At 31.7% G+C, this 26,919-nt stretch overlaps 1 protein-coding gene across 2 annotated transcripts in view; it reads left to right on the top strand.

Annotated features, from left to right (window-relative positions):
* Nucleotides 1–363: 363 nt before the first annotated feature.
* Nucleotides 364–26,919, top strand: part of Sap-r (Saposin-related) — a 36,422-nt gene continuing 9,866 nt past the window's right edge. For both annotated transcript variants that reach the window (XM_068776347.1, XM_068776346.1), the window contains exons 1-10: nucleotides 364–577; nucleotides 10,483–10,552; nucleotides 12,849–12,993; nucleotides 14,218–14,415; nucleotides 15,298–15,343; nucleotides 16,807–16,867; nucleotides 19,144–19,291; nucleotides 23,891–24,088; nucleotides 25,415–25,528; nucleotides 26,494–26,693. In XM_068776347.1, the coding sequence (XP_068632448.1) occupies nucleotides 523–577; nucleotides 10,483–10,552; nucleotides 12,849–12,993; nucleotides 14,218–14,415; nucleotides 15,298–15,343; nucleotides 16,807–16,867; nucleotides 19,144–19,291; nucleotides 23,891–24,088; nucleotides 25,415–25,528; nucleotides 26,494–26,693 (1,235 nt within the window). In that variant the 5' untranslated portion in view covers nucleotides 364–522. The remainder of the gene's footprint in view (nucleotides 578–10,482; nucleotides 10,553–12,848; nucleotides 12,994–14,217; nucleotides 14,416–15,297; nucleotides 15,344–16,806; nucleotides 16,868–19,143; nucleotides 19,292–23,890; nucleotides 24,089–25,414; nucleotides 25,529–26,493; nucleotides 26,694–26,919) is intronic.

Here is a 26,919-nt window from a genome sequence, read left to right as displayed (position 1 = left end):
AAATAATTATTTAAAATAGAAAATCTGCTTTAATTAATCATAATTTATATGTGTCATATTTCATATACAAAATTAATTTGTTTTCAATAATGTTTATAGCAATAGTAAAAATAGTTCATCTCAATTTTTACTAGCCCAAAAATCGATATACTTTTATTTTTGAATTTTTGATAGGACTATAACCATAGTTCTGTGTATAATAAATTTTATTAAAGATGTTTTTTACAATTTCAGCTTTATGAAATGAGTATACACAAATTTCTTCCTTCTTTCAGTAAATAATCGATGTTAGAAATAAATCATAACAACATTGATACATCGTTTACATTGTTTGACTAGGCGCATTCGTAATAACGTCACAAGCACAGTAATATTTTCCTGTTTCGGGTGACTTGACACTTGTTTATCAAATCAATACGCAATAACTTCCAAACAAAGTAAAATTGTTGGGTGTTTGTATTTATTTAGTCTTTCGATCGCCGTTCCTGAAGTAACACGAATAATTAATTTTCGTTTTTGAAAATGACAAACATTTTAAGTGTTTGTCTATTTTCTCTGCTATGCTTTTATTACCCAGGTAAGTTCTGTTGTATTTATTTTGCTTATAACGTAATTGAATTATAGCCGTGTAATTATTTCCGTTATTGTATTCTGTACGCATTTTGTAATCATTTTGTTTAATGAATCAGTTGTTCTTAAAAACTTTATATATGGCATTATTTATCCGGATTTAGCAGAATATATTCATACTATTTACATTATTATTCAAGCTTATAATAACGATCAAATAATTGCATATATTATTTTAATGCTATACATATTTTAAAAAGTATTTAGCAAGCCGATTTTACTACGTTGAGTACAAAGTTATAATGACTAAGGAATGCAATTACATTGTTAGCTAAACATCGTAATTTCAACGCCAAAATAGACAAAAAATATAAATCGTACAAAAAGTGCATTGAGGAATATTGTCCACCAATTAATTTCGAAATGCAGAGATTTTTGCGTTTAAAAGAATATTACAAACAGTTGTAAAAATGAAATTGAACCTTATAAAAGATTGATTGCACAAATTCCCTTAACATGAATATGAGCTGTGGTAATACAAATAAGTAAGAGGTCAAAGATTTTAAAGGCAATAAATTATGTGATTAATAAGGATTTTTCTAAAACTACAATTGTCAAATGGAAAAATTGACCAATGACCAAAGATGCAAAAAATAATGGAACAGAAAATTGAATTATTATTTTTTTAATAAAAAAAAATCAGAAACTTAAGTAATTTAGATAATGATAATCGTTAGATTGCATAAAAAATCTAGATTTTCTTATGATTATAGACATACCTACTAAAAGTACTTTCACTTGCTCACATGAGAGCAGTTGGAAGAGCACTTTATTACCTATGCTTAGCAATTATGATAAGTTTCTTGTTGCTCTTTGCACATTATTAAAAAGACTGCAAATTTTTTATATCTATATAGCAGCCTTCATATCTGTATTATAATGAGTGTAATAAAGCATAGGCTCATTGTTGATGAATCACTGCAGACATTTAATTTTTCTTGTGATTTTGAGAAGATACAGTCGTGAATCATGGTGGGGGGCCTTGTAGTATGTAAACCACATACACTGGAGTAGTGTGTGAGCAGTTGTTTTCTAGTCCTGGGTTGCTCTGCACATAAGACTGCCTGTAACACTTAAAGTAAACAAATGTTTGTTAAAAACCAGTTAAAACCTCTGTCACAATGCTCGTGACTGAGATTTTAACTCAGAGAATGATTATTTACTCCAAAACCTTAAGTATGATTAAGAGTGCGACCTTATATGTGTGCAATTGTACCTAACTTCAATACACATATTTTGTACTTTTGTCATATAATTTCAATTAATTTAAATGAATATTAAATTGTGACTTGCAAAAAGTTCCCAACTTCAAACAATGGCTTGAACTATCATCGAGCTTGGCCATCAATGTTATATATCAAAATTTGTTATAATAGTTTGTCTGCTTATCCACAGTTAGTAAGTAAATATAACAAAGAATAAGAGTTTCTCATGAAAACATTTCTTAATAAAGTAGCATCAGAATAAAATAATGTCCCCTCTGACATTGATGTTGACAGGAAATTTGATCAGTCCATGAATAAAGTGTGTGAATCATAAACTTCTGTTACGGCAGCTGTGCAAATGTTACTTATCAATATTCAGTTACTACACATTGTATCTGTGAAAATATTTTTATATGTATTCTATTGAACTACTATTACGATTACTTACATGCCTTTAGTTATTTTTTATTAAAAAGAGGCAGTTTCAATGAGTTATTAATAATTAAAATGAAAAACCAAACTTTCTGGGGCTATAACTGATACATATGTCTAGTTATCTATTGCAAACACCCATTCATATTCTGTGATTAATGCAGTACAAAAATGCTATCTGGTTATTATTGTAATTTAGTATCTATATTTTACTGAATTAAAAATATATTACAATGTTATCTACCAGTTTATATATCAGGATGTTCTCCTATATCTAATATAGGGATATCTCTGAAGCCATAAAACTTAGAGACTTGAAATTTTATCAGATGGAATCATATATACTACCCGCAAAGGGTTGCTCATTATCAATCATATATATATTAAAAAATTCATATTTTCAGACTAGCTCTCATAGTTATAAAACTCACAATAAATGCATGTTAATATTTCCCTAAAATGGATTTTATCAAATTACCCACAAATAATAATGCTCCCCATGTGAACTGGACAAGAGACAGCTAGTTACTAATATAATATTGACACAACATCTCAATATTTGAAATTTAAAGAACAGAGAGTTGTCTGGTCTTGTCTTGTTTCAATGGGCTGTTCTTTGCAACAAAATATTAGTTTCGGTCTAATAATATCAGTTTTTAGTCTAGCTGATTCAACTATAGAAATGCCAGCAGATCCTTGATAGCAATCTCTAGGAGGTCCCTCAGTGAACTGGGGTGGGTGGCTCTGTAGAATGCTTCTCCCATACACTTCATTATTACTTGACCAGTAGTCTACTTCTTGTAGGCATGAACTATGGACATATGAAATACATACATATATAGGACAATGGCCTGTTTGTAACACTTAAAGTAATTAGTTTTTATAAATGTTAACATATTATTATCTTTTTGTATTTTTAGTAAACAAGTGATATAATTGCAATTTAAATTAATATGTTATGTTATCTTAAGTCCAATAAACTTGTTATTACTCTTAGTGATTTCATACAGTACATGTTGTTACTCTTGTTCTCAACTAAATGACCTTTATTTGTTTAACTTTAATAAAAAATATTATTTATTGTGTACAAGGTGAATGGTTGGAGATAAATAAGCTTTAAAAGTGTAAATGTATAGCTTATTTGCCTTGTTTATTTATCCTTTGTGTTGCCAGAAGTTATTCCTGTAGAAAAAAAAAATAAATATAACATACTTTAGAGAGATCACTTAACCTGTCAGCTGCTTAAGAACATATCTGTCCAAACTCCCTGGGTGCATACATTCAATCACCTTAAAATATAGCTTAAAATCGCTTGTTCTATATCTAATACAGACCACAGAATCATAAACAATAATATTTCATTTATCATTTAAAAAAATTCATTTCTGATATTGACCGGCGCTATGTTGCAGCACACAAAGGGTTAATATAAGGTTTAATATTTCACACCTATAACCAATTATGAACAATTTGTTGTCTTCCTTATTCAAACTCATGATTCTATAATCAGGACAGCAAAGTTTATGTTTAATAAGAGTAATTTCATATTACTTTTTGAGCAAATATAAATCTTATAGAGTTATAATCTATGTATATTAATTATGCAGATATTTATTTAGTTTAAATAAATCTCTTCACTTTCATTAGTTTTAATTAAAAGAAAAGATGCTTAATTTAAATTTCTTGTATGGTAAAATATTTTTAATTTTTTTGTTCTTAATATTAAAGTTGTACCAAAACATTAAAATTTATTTATTAAATAGCTGGATACTTATTGAAACAAATAGAGATTTGATAATATAAAGATTAGGATTGGCAACTCAAGTGACACAATTTCACTAAAAATAATTTGATAAACAGTCTTAATCTGGTTGTTATTTAAATAATAGTTTTTTTGTTTATTAAGTCATATCATTGTAAATGTGTACCATTTATGTAAAAAAAATCGACGATAAAAGTAACAATATACTACCGCTAAAGATATTACAGTTTTTTCCCAAAAATTGAGAAGTTGTTATCCATCCTAGATTTTCTTTTTAGTACACCTAAGTTTTTTTTTTGTTTTAATGATCGATTTTATTACCATCTGTCATAATGTAAATATTTCTTCAAATCTCTTCAAACATCAAATCGGCACAAATAACTTCGAGTGATGAAAGTGAATTCGAAAAAAAATTCAATTCAATTCGGAAAAAAAGAATGAGAGTGATTTCTGACAGCGATAAAGGATAATAAAACACCTTTGGTTTTATTTATTATTCTTCTGTTTAATGTATTGTAATTAAATAAAAAAACAGTGTTTCCGTAATATTACAAAATAAAATGCATTGACAAGTTAAAATATTTAATTTTAACCTGTCAATGCATTTTATTTTTATTTCTGTGTGCACTAGAAATATTGAAAAAAACCACAACTTTTAAATAGCAAAATTATGCATTTTTTGCAAGTTTTTCGATTTACATGGTTTTGATTTGAAATTTTTAAATTTTTGATTTACACGTTTTTCTCAGGAACGTATCTAACGTGTAAATCGGGGGATAGGTGTACTATCTTGGGTGTTGTCATCGTGGCTTTTATGGCTTTTACAACATTGTCAAACTTGGGGTTACACTATTTTGATGTCACTTAGTATAGTTTAACAAATAATATAGACTTCTACTAGACACAATTAGATTTTACTATATTTTTTCAATTAATGACAATTACTTAACTATCATAAAAACGACTAATTTCCTTTACACATTTATTTCATTTGTAAAAATGAACATCTGAAGAATATATGCCGTTTTTTAAATTATTTATTTTATTATAAGGATACAGCAAGGGATTTTTGTGTCAATGTGGACAATATTGTTTATAAATGACTAGGTTCAATCCATTGTGTATTTTGGATGAAATTTATAATCAACTCAAGTACTTTGGGAACACTAATCACAGTTTATATATCTCATTCACATGATTGTCTTTGAAACTTGGCGCTTTCTTATTATTAGCAGATAGTATAATCTATACATTTCATGTCATTTGATAAGTAGTTTGAAATTGGTAAAATAAGGACGCTGCTGTGATTAATAATTAAATACAGTTTAAATGTGTATATGAATTTATTCCATATTAGAGCAGGAAGGGCAGTGAGCATAAGGTTTATAGCACTGCCCATTTTTCTCTTTTTCTTTTGAAGCATCTTGTACATGTACAATTTCCAGTTTTTTTTCTAGTATTTTGCTCTTTACCAGTAAACTAATCTCTGTAGCATCATTTTTAAGAGGCCAAAGTATGTGCAAATAAATGATTTATTCTTCCATAAAATGTTATAATAAATTTATGCTTACCCTTACAGTAAATATTTTTCAAGTAATATTCTAAAACCCTTTATTGCACATATCTACAGTTTCATGAATGAAAGGGAAATTTGAATTACGAAGCTATATCTGGTTTTTAAAGATGATTTTAAAGATATTTTTATAATAGGAAATAGAATTTTTCTACAATGAAACTTCATAAGTGTAAACTGGACATTGGCCAATTTATTTTCGTTTTCTGTACTTGCTCTAACACTGTCGTTAAAAATAATAGAAAAACATCATATTCTCGTGATGATGTTTTTTTATGGCCTCTGTTATTAGACACTTCTCATACACCCAATCTGGATGTAGGACAGGGTTTGATATTCTTTAATGATTTTTTTCACTTTCTTTTCTCTTTATTTCTGTCCTCTTCTATCTTTCTTCGTATGACCTATCGTTCCTCTTCTTTCATTCTACAATTTTCTACCATTCTTATTCATACTTATTTCCATTCATTTATCGCCCCACTTCCTTCGCCTCGTTCCTCTAATATTACTGATAGGGGTTCTATCACATTTCTTTACCCTAGTTTATATTTTGTGCTATTTTACATTCTTATTTAATATGCAAATTTATAGTGAATAATCACATTTTATCACAATTTCTAGATTTTTTATTTTATTTACCTAATATTATTTTGGGTTTTTGTTATTTCTTCCTAGTTCATTTAATTCTAGTTTTATTTCTATCTTCTCCTAAACAGGAGTTTCGTTGTTTTCCGGACCTGTATCACTTTTATTTATTTTTATTGTCCTCCACTATCTTCCTACAGCATTTGAGGAACGCATCCTGTTATTGTCATGGTGATGATAGTTGTTATAAATAGTTTTTAATGAATTGTTTTATTGCGACTTTTATTTTATTATTTTTAATTGCAAATGTATTCTTGGTTCATGAGGAATAGTGTAATAAGTCATGGCCTTTGTAGTGTTTCTTGACACTATTATACAAAATTAAATTTATAACACGGTTAGACTGTAGATTCCGGCTATACAATTCATTATAGAACAAGTCATATATGAATTTAAAAGAGCAAGGACAGATTCATATTAGTACATGCATGTAGATTTATTTTTAGTCATTAGTACTAATTTATCAAACATTATTCAAAAGAATTATTATTTAAATAACCTATCTAGTGAAGAAAGTAAATTTAAAATAAGGGATGCTATTACCTGATGGGGGCTCCCTAAAAAACTTCCGCCCACAATTTCACCGAATTTAGAGGCCGCCGAGCTCTTTTATCGCTTTGGCTGACTGACCTTACAGTGACTAGGGTCATGGGTTCCTATGAGGGGACTCCGAGAGGTCCGAACCTCGACTAGGTCTGTTGCTATTGTTTAAATTTTGTTGAAAATGAATTCATTAAAAACAAAGTACATATTCGTTTTCTCTGAAGCAATAAATTAAAAAAAATGGATTTAGCTGGAAGCGTTTTGAAAGTCTTTTTTTAAAGAGATTTGCCAATATGGAGTGCAATACGCGATCAGAATCATTAAATTAGATTATAAAAAAGAAAATATACGGGATCATACGGGGGCTTTGGAAATGCGGGTGCTAAGAGTGTGGTCTTAACTAACACTAAGTCTCGTGACTCTAAGGCGGCCAGTCCCCCCCCCATCCCCTCCAATCAACAAAAAGGCCATAGACCAATATTTATGATTTCTAAACGAAAGCAGTTTTATCGAAAAAGAATGCTCATTATTAAGGCGAACACTAGGAGATTTCGCTTTCAGTTCCCCAGTGACATTTGCAGCCTGGCTAAAGAAAAGGTACCAAGTTTATTGCGTGTCTCCTCAGAGTTTCTTTTTAAATACAGCGTGCCATCATCTGGCGATTTTCTTGTTGTTTACTCGAAACCTATGGGAACACAGTTTGTACAAGAAGCCTGTTTTATATAACAAATTTTTAAAATTCTAAAAATCTACGACGTTAACTAATCCAACGCTAAAAATATCATCAGAAATGAACTGATAAATTGGTCTTTTACAAATCGAAAGTTTTATGAAAAAATTCAAATAACTTCTATAATATCCAAATTTTTTTCTTTTTGTTTTGAAAACTTAATAATGTCTAAATTGCACACCATTCCAAAGTGACATTATGGAAATTAAAATATGATATTGTTACTACTAGAGCAGTGCATTTTACGTACAATAACTGCGTATATCCATCGTCACTTCAAAACATGACTCACGGAAAAGTTTAAACAACAAACAGTATATTGTTTACCGCAGTCGGCGCGTTGTTGATAAACCCGGCATCCCCTTACTCCTGGTTTATCACTTCCGGCTTAATGCTATATATAGACTTGAGATTTAATACAACAACGCATTTTTTGATAATATACATTTTACTAAAAATTTAATAATTAAATAATATACATTACATAATATTTTAGAGACTAATATGTTATAATAATTAATATAAATAATACTTGGTCAAGATGCGTATTAAATTATAAACTTGTGTCGCTTATCCATATGTAAATCAATAATAAAATAATAAAAAAACGACAAAGATCTACACTGATCTACTAGTGAAAAGAAATGATGTAACAGTTAATATAACTATTTTTTACTTAATATATACATAATAAATACATTCTGCGTAATTTTTGGGGTTATACGCTTATTTCATCTCTAACCTTCAAATGTTAACATTAAACAATATTAATTTAACGGATATTTATCGAACTCTGTCTTAAGTTAAATTCACACGACTACATTTTAAATAGTTTTTATTTCTAGTCAACAATATATTCACTTTCGTTATCAACAACCTTTTGCCATCTAGTATACAAATTTTCAATGCCGGAGCGGTAAAAATCGGTTTTTCTTTAAAATATGTCGACAGAAACGGCATTACTTTTCCGTTCAATTTATTATATTTATTAATTGCTTAATTGAAATTTTGCGATAAGTACAAATTTATAATGTGAATAAAAGGTGGGGCTGTCGCTTCACCATAAAAGTTGATCACTAGGCAAGTGCCGTTTAAACTGCGATGCCAGACTAGTAAACTAGTATGCCAAAGCAGCTTTTGCTAAGAGGCGTCAAACAAGCCTGTAGGGTATAGCCGGTAGTAGTAAATAGTTGGTTAGTATAGAAAGCTAGTAATAACAAAGAGAATAAGCTAAATAAGACTCTTTAAAGAATGGTATTATGAGTCAGGAACATATGTATTCAATATCGTCATTATAAAATTGTTTAAAAAGTAACACTTATTTAACTCTTTGTATTTTAATTTTGTTGCCTTTTTGGACTGTATGTTTGTTTTGACATCGTGCTACTACAGTTTACCGGTGATTAAATGGTAAATTAATTTTGCATAATATGGCGGGCCATAATAAAGTTCATTTTTTAAAATAATATTGAAACAATACGTGTTGTGCTCTGACCTAAATGTTTTTTTTTTTAAAAAAAGAGAGGAATATAATTGATTTATATATTCTTCCACTCGTCACTGTTTTCAAGAACACGAGCTCAAGTTTAAGCTATTGCAACCGCCTCCATATTTTCTCGAATGTTTTATTTAATTCAGTGTTTTTGGGGAGTGACAAAAGACTGCTTTGAGATCCCCCCCATAAACAATTGCATGGCGACAAATCTGGACTTCACAGTGGCACCTCAATGTTATTATCTTAGATTGCCTTATGAAACTTTGGTTGCCGGAAGTTATATAAGCAATGTAAACTTTGTAATAGCCCACCCATTATTAAATTACTCTTAAAACAACTCACGGCAGCAGTCACGTGATTACAATAGGTGTCGACGCATTCGAAGTCGTATAAGATTCCATTGTTTTATATTGTGTACAGTTGGCTATATGTATATGTAGCCAATGCGGGTAAAACCGTTTTAATAGGTCAAATTAATAAAGGATAACAAACAGTGTGTTCGCATTTCTTACGTGAAATCGTAAATAAATATAGTGTATACTATATTCCTATATATATTATATTTATATATATATAGTGTATACTGTATTCCTTGTGCTAGAACTAAACACCTTTTCGGAATACCTGTTTGTTTAAAGTAATTTTTCAATAAGAAATTTTGTAGGCGATCTATTTTCGAAGTCTCCGCAGGTATAGTTATCTTTCTCGCACTTCCATTTGCCTTCCGAGATTTTATAAATACAAGAGTTCTTTCTATAACAAGTTTACTGTAGATTATTATGGAAAGAACTGTTTAGGTAAATATGTATTTTATTACAATCGTTAATTTTACTGTCGTCACACATCCCGACTTTCAAATTGCTGTGGCTATTATTTACAAACTAATTCCTTTTAAACGTCGCGCTGTCCTGAGACGAGATCGAGACACTGTCTCGAGTTTCCGGACGACGACAATAAAATAAGGCACATAAAACAATGTCAGTCAAAAACAAGTCATACTCGCCAGCGACGACTTGTAAACTACATCATGAGCATAGAACAGGTGGCCGCTGGGATCTCAGGGTTCTGGAATGAAGACCATAGACCGACAAGCGTAAGACGTCCACTCCCAAGAACAGATGATCTTGTAGGTCTTCGGAAAACACTGGATGCAGGCGGCTTCCTTGCAGCTTTTTTTAAATTTTATAGGAACGGCTTATGTCCGGCCGTAGACTTCCGACAGCAATGATGATGAACAATTATTAATTGTAAACAAATATTAAATCATTTGTCAAAGAGTAGACTATAGTGACGTGAATAATAACATTAAGATACAAATAGGAAATTAAGATAAATAACTAAACACGTAATTAATAAATAGATACTAAGCTGGTAGCATACTCTTATCAACAATGGCATTACCACGTCAGACAGAATGCTTATGTGAGTTATAAGAAAAAAATTAATAGCAACCTTCTTTTTACACAGGTATAGGGTCTGCACGGCAGCTGCCGAAAGAATGCTCCAAGGGTCCATCCTATTGGTGTCAGAGTCTTAAGTGAGTACGAACAAATTAATACAACATTTATACATGTGTAAAATATAGATCGACATCTCAGGCAAATGACTAGTTTTTAAGTCAACAAAAATATCGAAACCGCTGTACCGCACCTATGACATTTGTATGACGAAACAGGAAGGAGAGAAGTGTCGTTCCATTCATCTTTAGCGTTCGTAGTTGCGGCGCTTATGTTTTTTTTTCTCTGGCCACTTCTTCGCGTATTCCTAAAGGCGGTTTTGTTAACACTATAAAAAGAGTCGAGGATTTAATTGTTAATTGCTTTCACGCTCTGTGCCAGCGATGTTTACGCATAGATAATTAATTCAGTTTTAAATTATCTATTACTCCAACAGATTCATGAACGAATAATTTTTATTATTGTTATAGTTACATTGATTGTTGAACAAACTAAATAAATGCATTAAAATTATAATCAACACAATTATATTTTTTCTAAGTCCATCATCATTTTGATTGAATAACGTGTAATGATTGCCTTCGAAGGCATAAGTCATGCGATTTTGTGCATATTAATTTTTCAAGGTATTCGCTTACAGCACATTTAGTTCGTAACCTACAAATGAAAACATTGAACAATAATAATTAAACGCTTATTAGTTAGCTCATGCTTGAAGTAAGACTATTAAAAGTTAATATACTATATATACATACATTGTATTAGGGATCCGATTTCCGGTATAGTTTAATAAATAAATAATTAATCATTGGATTTTTTTAACAAATTAGGTTTTTTTTTTACGAAATTTAATGATCTTTAAAATAATGTGGCTTTGATATGTGTGGAAATCATATTATTACCAAAAAAAAATTTTAATGAACTCTTAAAAATACGATGATGAAATTTAACTCTTTGCTCTTGAGGACGTTTTCGTACAGACCAACCAGCAACTCGAAATGTTCCGGAACACTTGATGAATTTACTACCTCCAACGTAAAATAATTACACACGTAACTTTTATATTTTAGTATCATCTTTACGAACATTATTTTTTTAAATATTAGTCTTTGTAATTTTTTATTGTTTGTTATTTTATAAAATAGTTGCCGAGATGTATGCCCGGGTTTTCAGGACAAATATTATGTTGATTGATGTCTTTCGGCATGTTGATTACGTTGAAAGCAGATTTTGCAATCTTTCCTACTCCTATTAGAATATTATGCTTTACATTTAAGCGCAGATTTTCAGGGAATTTCTAAGGCCAAAAAATAAGGTTTAAGCCACCATTTCAAAGATTCAAACTTCAACTTTTCTAGACTTTACACCGCTGCTGTCAAGTTCGTTCTGACACTGAGAGTGCATCCGGTTCGTGGTTGCGTAGTAAGATCATTTTAAACTTTGTAGCATTATACAGAGTGTAAGAAGCCGTGTCGAAAAAACAAAACGTAAACAATTACCGGCGCGAATCAAGTTACCGCAGCGAACGAAGTGGTGAGCGACAGTCACCTCTAGAATTGCGACATCGAGCCGCGTGGTTAAGAAAGCAAGCGAGTGCAAAGGGTTAAGAAAGGTTCCTATTCAGAGGAGTGATATTTGTGACCCACCATGTCTGCTTCTTGATAAAATTTAAATTAAAAACGTGAATATAATATCGTAAATCTAATAGCTAACAAATGGTTTATTGACGTATTGTGTTTTCACTCGGAAAGCAAAAGATAACCAAGGATGCTAATTTAAAGGATCTAAATTGCGGACTTATCTTTTCTTCTATCTATGTATTCAATCATCACGATATCTGGAACCATAATGGTTAGAGACTTGAAATACGATCGAGAAGGTAGATGGTACTCTATTAAAAATGTTTATTTATAAACTGTAGCTCTTATAGATATAAAACTTGACCGGAATTTTTTTTTTCGGTATGGCATCCATTATACAGCTCAGGCCATCCTACACTTTGTTTAAACTGTTAGTATTAGTTAAAGCTTTAAGGGAATGTTTAACCCATTTGCTATCAACGAATGTATGGTACATCCGTTACAAAAATCACTTGTTCCTGGAATAATAAATAACATAAGGATAATATAGTAAATAATGTGTTTTCACTATTCGTATTACTTCAAATTAAAATAAATTATTGTGTACTATCTTATTCCGCGGACTTTGTACAATCCGAAGTTATTGGTCTGTCGCATTTCAATAAAAAAATATAACATATTTCATTATCCTTTTTATATACTTGAAAATATTTAAGGCTCCTCCTATTTTCAGTTGCCTTCTATAATCATTTTTTAATAAGGATAGAATTATTAGAATTAATAATTATGCCCTTAGACTGGCTGCCGACTGTGGCGCCGTGGGACACTGCATCGGCACGGTTTGGGAGAAGCAAGATCAGGAAATACGCAAAAACGATGTCTCCGATAAAATAATCCGACTCTTCAGACAACTGAAGGATGTCAAGGACCTTATTAATACAGTAAGTGCTTGTATATCTTGTGTCTATGGTAATGTTAAATATTATTTTCAAAGACAGTATATTACATTTTATTTAACATACTTTACATTTTATTTAACATACTTTACAATAAATAAAACATTTTTCTGATTGACAAAATTGCTTTATAACTGCCAGCTATATATTTAAATCGTGCTTACGTTTTGTTTGATCAGTATTCTACTAAAATTGCACACATGGACAAACTGTTAACACAATTACTCATAACAACGTAGTTTGCTCGAAATCGGAGGTATACTAGACATTTCAGCGTAAATTTGTAGGTATAGATGAATCAAGAAATTGAGGTCTTATATGCGTTTAATTTTTATGATATCATCATGTTCGACCAACCACAACAATGTCCTGTGGTTTCCACTATATACTATGATGATGTATATAGTGTAGTGTTGCCGCTGTTTATAGAACGTATTGATTCATACATTACTCCTTATCCTTTTCGATAAAATGCTTGAAAAGTTAACAAGTAGATTAAAAGAGAAAGGTTTGGTAATTCTTAGGAATTTGTAGAAAACACTATTATCTATTTTAATATAACACCTATATAACTAATTTATAACATTTATAATACGTGTACTATCATAATACCTGGAGGTTTTTCAGTGCTTATAAAAGTAATTATGGGTTTACACTTAAATTTAAGTAAATTTTTGTATATATGTGTCGAAAACTTATATATTTATGTATGTAAAAACTTTCATAATTGTGGAACAAAGTTGGTTATTCTTTTCGCCTGCGGTACCTGAAAGATAGTATAGGTGTCATTTATTCGCCAATCTAGTGAGATAAACAATGTAACGGTTCGTTGTAGAGATTCATGTATATTTAAAACTAATTAAAATGAAAATCATGTTAAGTTTACATAAAATAATTTTTAATGGATTTTGCATTAATGATGTGACTTGTATATCTTTGAGATGTTTTTCGGTTCAACATATTAATTAACCGATTAATTTTAAACAGAAATATTTTTGGTACATAAAATATAATATCTAGGAGCCTAATATATTACATAAATTGAACTTTTTATTTGATATTAAGTATACATGTAAGTAGTGTAGAAATAAAACATTACGGTAACAAGTGAAGCTTTTTAAAAACTAGCAAAGAAATATAAGTTTTAGCCCGTGATTAATTGTAACCATTTTTAAATGAGATAGTTAATCGTTATGTACTTTACCGAAGGAGTACCTAGCGGCACGTATGAGTTCCGCGTGCCGTGACCTCTCGGACACGGCTATAACGAAGTACTGCCGGGACAACACTGCCTATCTGGAACAGTACCTCTCAGCTCTCCTGTCGTCCGACGCCTCACCGGAAACCATGTGCAGAGTGGTCGCCATGTGTAATAGCGATAAGATGGAAAACATTATGGCTATGAACGTAAGATAGTACTTTATTTATTTAAACACTTACACATATTATAAAATGTTAAATTTAACTAGCAATCGCTACTCAGCTTGAAGAATTGCTCGTTGCCACTTCAGTCATTGGGTGAAAAAGCAAGTGCCGCCTGTTAGGGCTGAAAGGTTAGTTTCTCCACTAGGTGGATCAACGGTATTGTGAATGTCGCGGAAAGTCGCTGTTTGCTGGCAGCGCAAGATCGTGACAATCTTTTTAGGCATCGATGCCTTGCAGTGTGCGTCTATCAGCTCACATGATTATAATGAAACTCTTGATCCTAACTTAGATATCCGGAAAATTCGTTCAATAATTATAGGCTTAAAATATTTTGTTATTATTTTAGGTCAACGAACATTATTTAAGTCTATCTATTGTATAGATGACACTTTATTTATTATAATATATGAAGTTATAAATGTGACTGTCGTAATAGAGTTGCCAAATAATTTAAATAGAATTAAATGTGTGCATTTAAATGACGCGAAGTATAAATTAATTAAAGCAGAATTTAATTTATTAAACAAAAACTTACGTCGTCTTATTGAAAATAATTTTACATTTTCGAATAAAAACTGGGATTTATTTAAAAAATATGTATATTTATTTATACATGTAAAATATGGGCAGAATTCACCGATAGGCTAATCAGTTTTCGAAATTCCTAAATCAAGGACAAAAAACATAATTTTGATCGTCCGTTAATCATAAGTCAATTGCAAATTAAATAATAAATATTGTGTTCAGATCGCATGTAACGTTAAACAACGATTAACAAAAGATTATTCTAAAACTGCAATTGATTGACCTTTGAGAAAGTGAACGGCAGTATAACTTAATGTAACTATCCGAAAATTGTTTCAGAAAAAGAAAACGATGACACCTAAGTCGACGGCAGATAAATACGGAGGTAAAGCTAATATCGCAGTATATAATTTTTTTATGCTAAACACAAATTCTATCAAATTTCATCAGTTCAACTCAATTCAATTAAAATTCAATCCAACACATTTCAATAAAAAAATTTCAACGACAGCATTTAGCGCCGGTGGTTGCTTACCACTTATAACGTTTAAATAATTGAAGATTCAAAAGTGCATGTAAATGTCTACTTGAATAAAGATATTTTTAATTTAAATACACAGTATTATATTTTAGATACATATTCTTTGTTGGCTATACTATAAAAATAAAAGGAACTAATTATTTTTGCTGTGACGTCGTCGTTTCAGACCATAGACATCCACTGCAAGGTATAAGCCTCTCTCAAACATATCCATGGAAAGATACACCATAATCGCCACGCTTGGCAGGCGGGTTGGCGGTCACAGTGTGGTATTTTTGTACGCAGAGGACGCAGCTGCCCATCCTCTGGAAACTTGTTTGTGAGCTGTGGCGATAATGGACAAGGTGGAAATTATATATAAGACATTGTCCAGGGAATTTAACCCCTGGCCTACGATCGCAAGTGTCAGTCGTCCACCACTGGGTTACCATTTTGCTGTGTACCTATAATTAATAGTAAAAAGTCATAACAAATATTCCAGGTCTTAGTGACTATGAAGCCAGAAAACATTATGCATCTTACATCACAAAGATCAGTTCCAGTATTCACGATTGGAATACCCATAATCATACAAACACACTCTCTTACATCCATTATTCTTCTAGAGTGCATTACATCCTTATTATTTCTTTTATTTTTTGTATTCTTTTTCGTTCTTTATTCTTTTAAGATTGGTTACATAATATTGTAAAATGTATGAGAAGAACTGTCCTTATATACAAGTTCCTCTTAGTTTAAATAGCAGGACTGTAATTACAAAGACTTGTAGTCTTTTTTGTGTTAAAAAATATTATTGTAAATTTAAAAATCCGTTCGCCCCGCCTTCATAACCAATCAAATCGTTTGTAATTAGTAAATCGCGTTCACAGTGACCAGCTGATTGCATACATTCGAACCCAACGGCTAATTAGGACAGAATAATATTTATTATAATTAATTTATAAGAAAAATTATTATTTAGTGCATTCAAGATTTTTGTACGATTCATTTAAATATGTACTTGATATTTCAATTAAAGTTTATATGATTTTTATAGCTCCACGAATATGTCAACATCTCACAAATCAATTACACGATAAATACCGAAACGTGAAATCGAAGTCGCGATCGATTTTTGTAACTTGTAACGAAATCGTTGTTATGCATTAATGTCGATTGCGTTGCTTCCGAGCGTTTGTTTTTGTAGAATTTTTTTTGTAAAATCAAATTTTGTACATTGGAGCAGTTATTATTTATTGTCTATGCGTTATCTATCTTTATGGTTGTTTTTATTTTATTACAAACTCATGTTGGACGCCATATTTCAGGTAAACTATTGGGGTCATCTCGATGCACTTGGGGCCCGTCGTATTGGTGCAGCAATTTCAGGTAAGACATTCCAAAATTAATATATGGTTAAGATAGAAGGTACAAGGGCCAGTCGGTCACGTACTTGCTAGCTTGAAGCAGTTAAAAAAACATGCACCACCACCACGTACGCCACCATAACACTTTTAGAAAACAGAAAAACCTGGATAAAACTGGTAGAGGAGAAACAAACTGACATAATAGGCAACGACCCTCAGTCATGAGGGAACGAGTAACAAGAAATATTAAACCAACTCAATGCATCTGTGGAATATAATTATAAGTCTAATTTAATCAATTCTTTTACTGTTGAAGACCTTGGTTCCTTTTAACTCCCTCAACCAGGACAGTCCAATTCTTTACAGTAAAATTGAAGTGTCCTGGTTCAGGGAGTCGTAGAGGGACACTCTAAGCTTGCGTCATCTAAATATGTGGTCTTCAAGGCGTCATGTATAGGGCTCCTGATTGCAGCTGTCTCATTCTAAATTGCACATGCTTATGTAAGCAAAATCCAAACAAAAATAAAATCGGTAAAATCTTTCTAAAACTTTCACCGACGTGATAATATAGGTTAGGATAATTAAAACAACGGTCGATGTTTCAACGATTTATTAATTCTCATATAACGCATAAACTACAATTGGCAACATTGAAGTTAGTTTTTTTTTAAATAGTCGTACGTCTTTTTGATAAGCTTGTTTACATCTTGTATTACCATGTCCAATTGATTTTATATTACCATTACATCTTTTTAAATAAGATATTCTTATACAACTGTCATGTGTTCAAATAGCGAAGTGGAGACATAAAACCTCCTTGTTTAAATCCAGCACAAATCAATGTTTGAATTCTCACATTGAATATCACAAGCGACCTTTTGAAATTGGAACACCAATTTAAATCAAACACGCGACTTACAGTTCGCGAAGCCGTTGAAAAAAGATAATCTACGCGAAGTCGGCAGTCGAACAATGATCCTATTGTTGCATAAGCGGGCTATTGTCGCGGCTGAGACGCACTAATTATTTTGCGGAACTACCGACCTTAGAACGAAGTTCCGTTTATAAGAACGCATTATAAATCATCCTTGTATATGTCAAAGCGAAATATTATTCTTGTCAAAGCAATATCATCTACATGAAAAAATTATTATTCTTATGTATAAGGTAAATTATATCTTTAATTTTGGAAAAGTTATATTTTTTCTTTTGCCTCCTTAACGCCACTTTCGGCTAAATTTGATTTAATATTCCCACCTAACTTCAAGTCTCTAAGCCTTATGGTTCCAGAGATATTTTCATACGTTTACATCTCATATCAAAATTGTGATTATGGCTAACATTAAAATATAGTACAAAACAATATGTATCTTATCCGTAAGGCGACACAGCATGTGTTGCGTAAAATTAATATTTGTCAAATAAATATTGTTATGATTCTATTTATCACTGTACATATGCATGTATTGTATTCTGTCTAGTTTATGTATTACTATTGTACGTAGTTATTTTTATAATTTATATATTATTTATAAGTACATTTAACCTCCTTGCGTCAAATCTTTACTTAGGAACGTGGCCCATTTTCAAAAGTTATATTACATCAAATATAAGTACTTTGTATTATAAGTAGTCTGTGATATGTACATTACCATGTACTGGGCACAGTCGAGCTGGACTCGTGTCTGGCCAAAATGTTCATGGGTCACGGGGATCACTCAAAGTATAGGTTTAAGCTCAAACGGAGTTCCTCGTGGATCTGTGACCCAGCGGTGGACCAGGTCGCGGTGGAGGCCACGTATATGGAGGTCTTAGATTGCTTGCGGCAACATCGCTTCCCTTTTGGAAGAGTAGAAGAGCCGCCACATTTTCATGCGGTTTTTTACAGGGTGATGGGTGACGTAATTAGGCATAACTAAACCGCGTAACAGGAAGTGTGGCGAGAGATGGCAGGCGATGCGCAAATGTACTGTGGGTGAATGCTGTATGTTGAACGTATGCTGAATGATAGAGAATATGAAGGATGTAAGAGGAAATAAAGAGAGAAATTGTGAACGATGAGAGAGGGAGGATGAAAGTAGGAGGGTGTATATTCCCGTTCAGGAAACAAGATGGGGAAAGAGTAATTTAAAAAAAAATATGTACATCAATTTTCAACAACTTAAATCACTTGATAACTATCTTCTCTATATTTCCTTACTTACCAATGGATTTATTATGGTTATCTGAGAGGTTCAAACTACGACTCGGGCACTTATTACATAGGAATGTTTTAAATAATGCATTGTGTTTATATAGCACTGGGCGAGAATGCAAAGCGACGCACCACTGCGTAAGTCGCGTATGGCCGCGTATGGAGTATCCCCAGGACAATGACGACATTTGCAAGATCTGCACAGACATGGTGAAGCAGGCCCGGGATCAGCTGCAGAGCAATGAAACACAGGTAAACGTCACAAGATATCTCATTAGATCACTCTTTTTCAACTTAAAGGTTGCAACCTATAGCAGTTTCACTAGGTCCTAACAAACTGACTGGCCAAAGGTAAAAGCCAAAAATTGTAAACAACAGTAAAATTATAATTTCAGTATGAAGCAGTCTAAAGCAAATTCAGTAGGTCTAAAGCGTAGTTATTAAAACATTAGCAATTAAATATTGTTATATTTTTTCTGTTTTAAAAATTTATGTCATATTTACAGAGTATAGCGTATGACCTAGGCACTAAAGTAAATAAAATCATGAGGATAGTCTTTTTAAATTACCAATTTTCTCTCTTTCGCAAAACGGACCTTTTGGCCAGAAATTTTAGACCATCAAGGGATCGCACACTATACAGGATGATGATAATAGGCGTGAAGGTTTTTAAGGAGTAAATTAAATACTGAATTTCTCGGAAAAAAGATATGAAGTTTCTAAAACTCCAATCACACTGTATAAAGTGATGATTTTAAAATATTAATTATTTCTATTGAGATGCCTCAGGTCAATAACTACTGGCAGTGCAAAGTCTACACGGACCGAATAATAAGCAATAATTAATTATATTAAGCAGTTATACGAATTTAAATCTCGTGTAACCTAAGGCTGTTAGGGTCGAAAAGGTTCTAGAGTGGAGACCACTAATTGATAGACGTGGCCTGGGTAGGTGGTCCCCTACTAGATGGACCAACGATATAAGGTCGCGCGATGCCTTTGGATGCGGACAGGTTAAGACCTCGGCGAACTTTGGGAGAGGTCTGTCTTGTAGTGTGTCTATGATTATAATAAGTTCGAATTTTGAAAACGTTTTTTTTTATCACTAGGTTATGTATTATTTATGAAGCCATTGATTTTTAATTAGGATTGTACGATATAAATGAGCTATACTTTCACAATTTTAAAGCCTTTATACAACCAATCTATGTGTTACGAAGTATAGAAATATATTCTAATGAACTAATATATAGTAATAATTCGTCATCAGTCATAAAATGAATCGTTTATGAGTAATGCAGAAAACTAGGTGTTCTTACTGTTTGTTATTAATACGTCATTTGGCTCGGTTGGTACAAATATTATAATTATATTTCTTTTGACCTGTATTACATATAAATATGCATGTATACATACACTATTAAACCTAATCATTTAAATTAAGTACGTAGCAATGGATTGCAGTTTGTGTTTTGAGATTCGTTTCTACATTCAGAGTGTCTTTTCACGAGTATATTAAATACTTAAAGGGGGACTCATGTGACTCCGCAAAGAAATTATATTAATATGTTAGCTTTCCTATATCGTTTAGTAGCGTAGCTTTTATCCAACCCCGAATCGAAGCAAACATTAAATATCTTCTCGATTTTTAGATGATCGTTGGAGACCTAAGTTAAATAATAGTAGTTGCGTACGTATCCTTATAGTACTGCGATAAAAAAGTAACATGAATTTGTTTGTAAAATGTAAATAAATTATTTATTCTTCCAAATCTATTTCATCTCCTTCAAAGTAATCCCCGTACGATAAAACGCATTTTTGCCAACGCTTTCTTCAGTCTTCGAAACTGTTAGAAAAGTCTATTTCCCGTATAGCCTTCAAGACTTTCTTTGATTCGTTTTTTTATCTGTTCAATGAATAAATCCGGAACTGCAAATTTTCAAGAGAGACGAAAAATTAAATATTTGGTTATAACGTAAAAGTTAATGCACTTCAACAATTATAATATTTTTATTGTTCGAAAGCAAATTTTATACCGAAAAATACCTTTTATTCTTGCTTGTAATTTACCTTGTTTATTTAGAGATGAAAAGATAACTTTGCGTATCTCCGGATTTATTAGCTAGAAAATTATGGAAAAAATTGACATGATGTGTTCGGAACTCGTAGATTTAAAAACTTAATAAAAATTATAATGACAATTGTCATTTTATTCGGTGTGGGCGGCGTGTTCGTCTATGGATCTCCTCATTCCTTATTCTATTTCATAAAGAAATTCCTAGCATAGCTCTCTTATTAGCTCCTTGAGCGACTTTGGATTCTCAAATGAGGTTGGATAACGTATTGTACAGGTGCCCTGTGACAAACAAGTATGTACGGGTGCCCTGTGACGAATTTAATGTTCTGAGATGGTTACTCATATTGTATAGTCGGCTCCTTAAACCTGAAGTAGTTGATGGAACACTTGATCTCAAATAAAGCCCTCAAATGTTGAAGAACGAAGCTTGCCCCGCTAATACATAACTGCTGTCGGTATAATCTTGTGAGCTGATGACTTCCAATAATTCCTCGTGAACTACTGCGCAAATATCTACTCGTATATATTAAAATTGGTTTCAAATTGCTTTGATATACAGTAGCATTGAAGGTATCTCGGAACTCTGACCACTATTTTATATATATTGCGAAACATTTTGTGTTAGTGAAAAAAAAACAAGGCTTAATTGCAACAACATGTTTATATGGCTAAATATTTTACGTTTAAATGATTGTTGTACATAACAATGTGGTTACAAAATATAATAATATTATTGGCGGTTAACATCATGCACGAAAGATAAAATAAATAACTAAACTAACACGTTGTTTGTTTACACTAACCGATCATTCCAGTCGAGACTGACCTCTGTCACTGACCGATAACAGATAAATCGACCTTTAGTCTACTTTATTCTTTCATGTTTCTCGTGACAAAATACATTTTTATACAGATAGCAAAAGTATTGCTAAAGGTTTTATATAAACTTTTGTATTATTATAGTTTAAAATAATGTTAGTTCCAAGGATACAATTATACAAAGTTATTGATTATAGTTTTATAAGATTTAAATCGGGTGAATGAATATTATATTTTATTTTTTATTAATACATTTTATACACCATAGAAAATAAATAGAGGAAAGAAAAAATGAAACAATTCATATGGTACAAGAGGCGGTCTTGACATGAAAGATAGGGCAATTTAGGGTGTACGTACATACAAATACATACACTACTACACACATACAAGTATACTTACGTATACATATATACATACATACATATCCACACATAGATATACATATATACAAATATTTACGTGTAAAAGGTACTACATGAATACGAATAGTTAGGAGATGCTACACGATATTCTATTTTAGAGGCGAAGGAAGTAGTCTTTTACCATTTTATTAATTGTTGGCAGCGATCTGACGCGTCTTATATATAGTACAGCGCGAATTATATAGCTCATTTTTTCGCAAAAAGCTTCTCACCTATTTCCAACTATTACAATATGTTAAGTGCTGGCGTTAAAATCAGGGAGGAGACAATAGCCTCCCTGATAGGCGAAAAAGAAACTAGGAAAGAATTCCTCGCTTGTTGCAAGAAAATAGTTAAAAACGTTATACAAAAAAATAAAAATCCAAATATACAATAAGAAATTTGATAAAATGTGATAAAATAAAACTCAAATGTGATATATAATGTATTATAGAAAATAAGTAAAAATGTAAAATTAAAATGGAAGATGAAAAAATGTCAAAAGAAAAGAGGAAAGAATGATAGATGAACAGAGCAAAAGGGTAAGAAAGTAGAAATTTAGCATGAAAGATAGATATTAGACCGAAAGAGAAAGTAAAATATGAAAGAAGAGAGAGAAAATAAAAAATCATATGAAAAATTAAATTGCAAATAAAGTCCCTGTCCCACCATAAATAGGGGTACGAAAGGCCCCCAATAGCTTCCGTCATAAAAAAATATGTTAAGTGAACAGTCTTAAACTCGAATTATATGCGACAGGCCAATAACTTCTGGCAGTAGAAATACACAGGGTCAGATAGTAAACAATAGTTATTTTAATACGCAGTAATCTGTATTTTGATGTTTATTATATATTATTTTTGACATCATTGATTTTTTGATGAGGTGTACCATACATTATGTGGTAGCAAATGAGATATACATTCACTACCTTAAGGCTTTTACACTTATAATTAAATCTTGTATTTATTGAATTAATACAGCATGCAAATCAGTCATCATCATAATAACCTGTTTCAAAAATAATATAAACATTGTTATATATACCTATAATGGTACTGCATAATTTATTAGTCAATTGTATTTTATAGCGTGTATCGAAAGTCGATTTAATTAAATAAGTTATTATTTTATTGAAATTAATTACCTTAAAAACATGCTATTCGTTCGCACGATCCATTTTATTAATTTGACAAATAAAGGTTTTTTAATTTCAAACTGGACTTTAGTAATAATGTAGTTATATTTTCGTTTTGTTTCGTATTGATAGTTTTGCAAGATACCTTTATTTTTTTTAGTTTTGATTGACGTCAAATATTTGACTGCTGGCAGGTGATTGTAATCTTTATAAATGGATAAAGAAATGTATTATTTTGTACTATACTTTATTTTTCGTACCCTACAAACCTTCCACATGCGTTTCTGATGACACAGGTATTTATGTTTAGATTTTTTAGTTTTTTTTTTACCAAATTAGTCAAGCCCTGCGAGATTTATGCACTTAAAAATGGAATTTCAATTAATAAAGATTAAATTTTTGTTATTGTTTAGGAGGAGCTGAAAGAGGTGTTCGAAGGATCGTGCAAGCTGATTCCAATAAAGCTGGTGCGTAAGGAATGTATTGCGCTGGCTGATGACTTCGTGCCGGAGTTGGTGGAGACACTGGCGTCGGAGATGAACCCACAGACGGTCTGCTCCGTGGCCGGACTATGCAATAGCGCGAGGATCGATCTCATGCTCGAAGACTATGTGAGTATCAATTAAAATGTATTTATACGCCTCTCTATAACATATTCGTCATCGTTCCAGCCCGAGGACGTCCATAGCGTCCGTTTAGATTTCCAACAGGGCCGGTTGACTTTAAAAAGGTCGTTGTGACTCCTAAAGGCCCCATGGCCACCTGTTCTAAAAAATCAACCTTAAGAATACAACAATAAAATTCAAATTTTATCCATCTCACTATCTACTCACACTCCAAAATCAGTTTGATGTTTTTGTTTATTATTGTTTTATATTTATAATATGTATTATACCTTATTTAATATAAGCATATTTGTTATTTACATGTATTTACATGTACTTATGTATGTTTATATACATGTTTTGTACAGGTTAACTGCCTATTATTTATACTTCTATCTTTTCCACACTATGGTTGTCTGCAAGAGATTGCCTTGTGTGATAAGACCGTCCATTGTATTTTTTTTGTTTATTATTATGAAACTATTTAAATTTATCCTAGCGTGTACAATAAACAATATTAAATAAAATAAATAGATGGTCTGTTCTTTTTGTGTCATCTATTTTGATACTAATGGCTTTACATAAATGCTAATATTTTAGCTTTAGGTAAATATACGTCCAAATAAAGTTTTAAAACTGAGCATGGGACATTAAAGCGGTTGATTTTTATTGTAGATGCCTTAATAATATATATATGCATACGGAAGCCATTTCACAATTTTTTTCATAGCCCTTTTTGGGACCTCTCGTTCCCCCTGCCATGTGTGGGGCAGGGACGTTATAACCCGGCTAAAGTATTTTGTTCTTTTATTTCACTTTCTCCTTTTATCCTTCGCAATCTCTTATATTACAATTTTCTTCTGTCCCTCTCAGTCTCTATCTTTCACATTCAAATCGTTTTCCGCGCATCACCTTCCTTCCCTCATCTTCGCTTCTAGACCACAGTTTACTACATTGTCACTGTTTAGATTTTTTGACACAATTTTTCGATTTTATTTACATTTTACTATTCATTTTAAATTTTATTTCTAGTGTTATTTTTCTACAATTATAGCTATTTTATTATTTTTTCTTATTTATTAAACCTATTTTGCTTTATTCATGACTAGTTTGGGATTATGATCGGCCCTTTTTGTCTTACTTCTGTATCTTATTCTTTTCTATTGTACATTGTACTACTTTTTATTGGAAAATTCTAGGAAAATATATATTTGTCGTCACCCACGATCCAATCTCGACCGATCTCGACCGCGGTATTCAAGCGGGCACTACATAAATTTTTATAGTGCTATAAATATTTAGGATTCATCCCACTCGTGATTGTTTTTTCAGAACAAGAAACTAGAGCTTCGTGCTGGTTGCAACAATTGCAGAACAACTGTCGGAGTGCTGAGGAAGAGGTTCGACGCTACCTCTTACGAAGATTTTCTCATTGGATTATTGCAAGTATGTTTATTGCAAAAGCTTGCAATCAAAAATCTTAGCTTTGGTTTTTATATGAGTTATGTCATCATTGTCATTTCAGCCCCAGGACATCCACTGCTGAACATAGGTCTTCCCCATAGATTTACAATAGTTGGAAGTACCCTGTATCCAACGTAAACCGATGAAATAATTATGGAGTTTGTTTGCGGGAGTAGTTCCTATACTGCGCTTGCCAATCTGTGTTCTGTTACGGAACCTTAGGGACCCGGCAGCCACTATATCTTAGCAATCCATTGGGCTATATCGCTTACTTTCTTCGTTCATCTACGGATTCCTTCATTATTGATTGTAATAGAGAAATCCCTAGAATAAGTTTCTCCGTTACTTGTTAAGTAATGTAAATTAAGATATGTATAAAGTATAAAGTATTTAATGTATTACGAGTTAAAAAAAATTATTACTACTGGAATTATTACTACAGGGGTGCCCAATGAATGCAGTTGAAAGATTTATATTCCTACTATTTGCAAACAAAGCTCAAAACAGTCATTTGAGAAATAGAAAATTAAAAGACCGATTACGTTTTCTGGACAGACGACTTCTTTGGAACTATAATAAAATCGATATTACATAAGCAGTTTTTTAGTTATAGAAAGAAATCGATGTGTTTATGTCAATGACATGTATGTAGCTCTTTTCCTCGTTTATGGTTACGGCATGTATTTGTAAAATATTAAGTAAATAAACGTAAATATATTTATCTATATATGTGTGTGTATATACGTATATATACACATATTTGTCCTTCATGTCTCTCAACTCCATCCAGAGGTTGTCTGGTAGAGAACGCCTTGAACGATAAGACCGCCTCTTGTTCCATATGAATCGTTTCTTTATTATTTCTCTATTTATTGTCTATGGCGTACAAAAAGTGTAAATAAATAAACATTCAAATGTAATCATAACGTGATGGTAAACTTGAATAGGTGTGTGGACAAATGAGCTCTCTGTCGGACTCGTGTTCGATGCTGGTATTCAAATACTACGAGAATATCCTCGCTGCCGTGAAGAAGGATCTGACTCCTGCTAGCATCTGCCACCTCAGCGCACAGTGTTCCAGCCGCTACCATTCGCACGACGATTATGACTTCCCAGAGACGAAGTTCGAAGATATGAAGGCCACTGAGTAAGTTCTATATACTAATGTCTGTTTACGTTATATAGGCTATGGTAGCTCATGTACAATTAATAAATTAAACAAAATATTTATTTAGAAATTTAATTTGCGTTTATACTTATATTTTTGTTAAAGTGTTATTGATAAAAAATAATATATAATTATAAAATAAAGTTAAATTCAACTAATTGTAAAATTCCTTTTTTTATGTAATAGAAAGTTTAGCAAAACCATC

Source organism: Battus philenor, unplaced genomic scaffold, assembly GCF_028537555.1.
Source record: "Battus philenor isolate CCGP_79_NKW_IND1 unplaced genomic scaffold, ilBatPhil1.0.hap1 SCAF_12, whole genome shotgun sequence".
Classification (NCBI taxonomy): Eukaryota; Metazoa; Arthropoda; class Insecta; order Lepidoptera; family Papilionidae; genus Battus; species Battus philenor.
The sequence above is the reverse complement of the archived record's forward strand: the minus strand, read 5'-3'. Positions and strand labels throughout refer to the sequence as shown.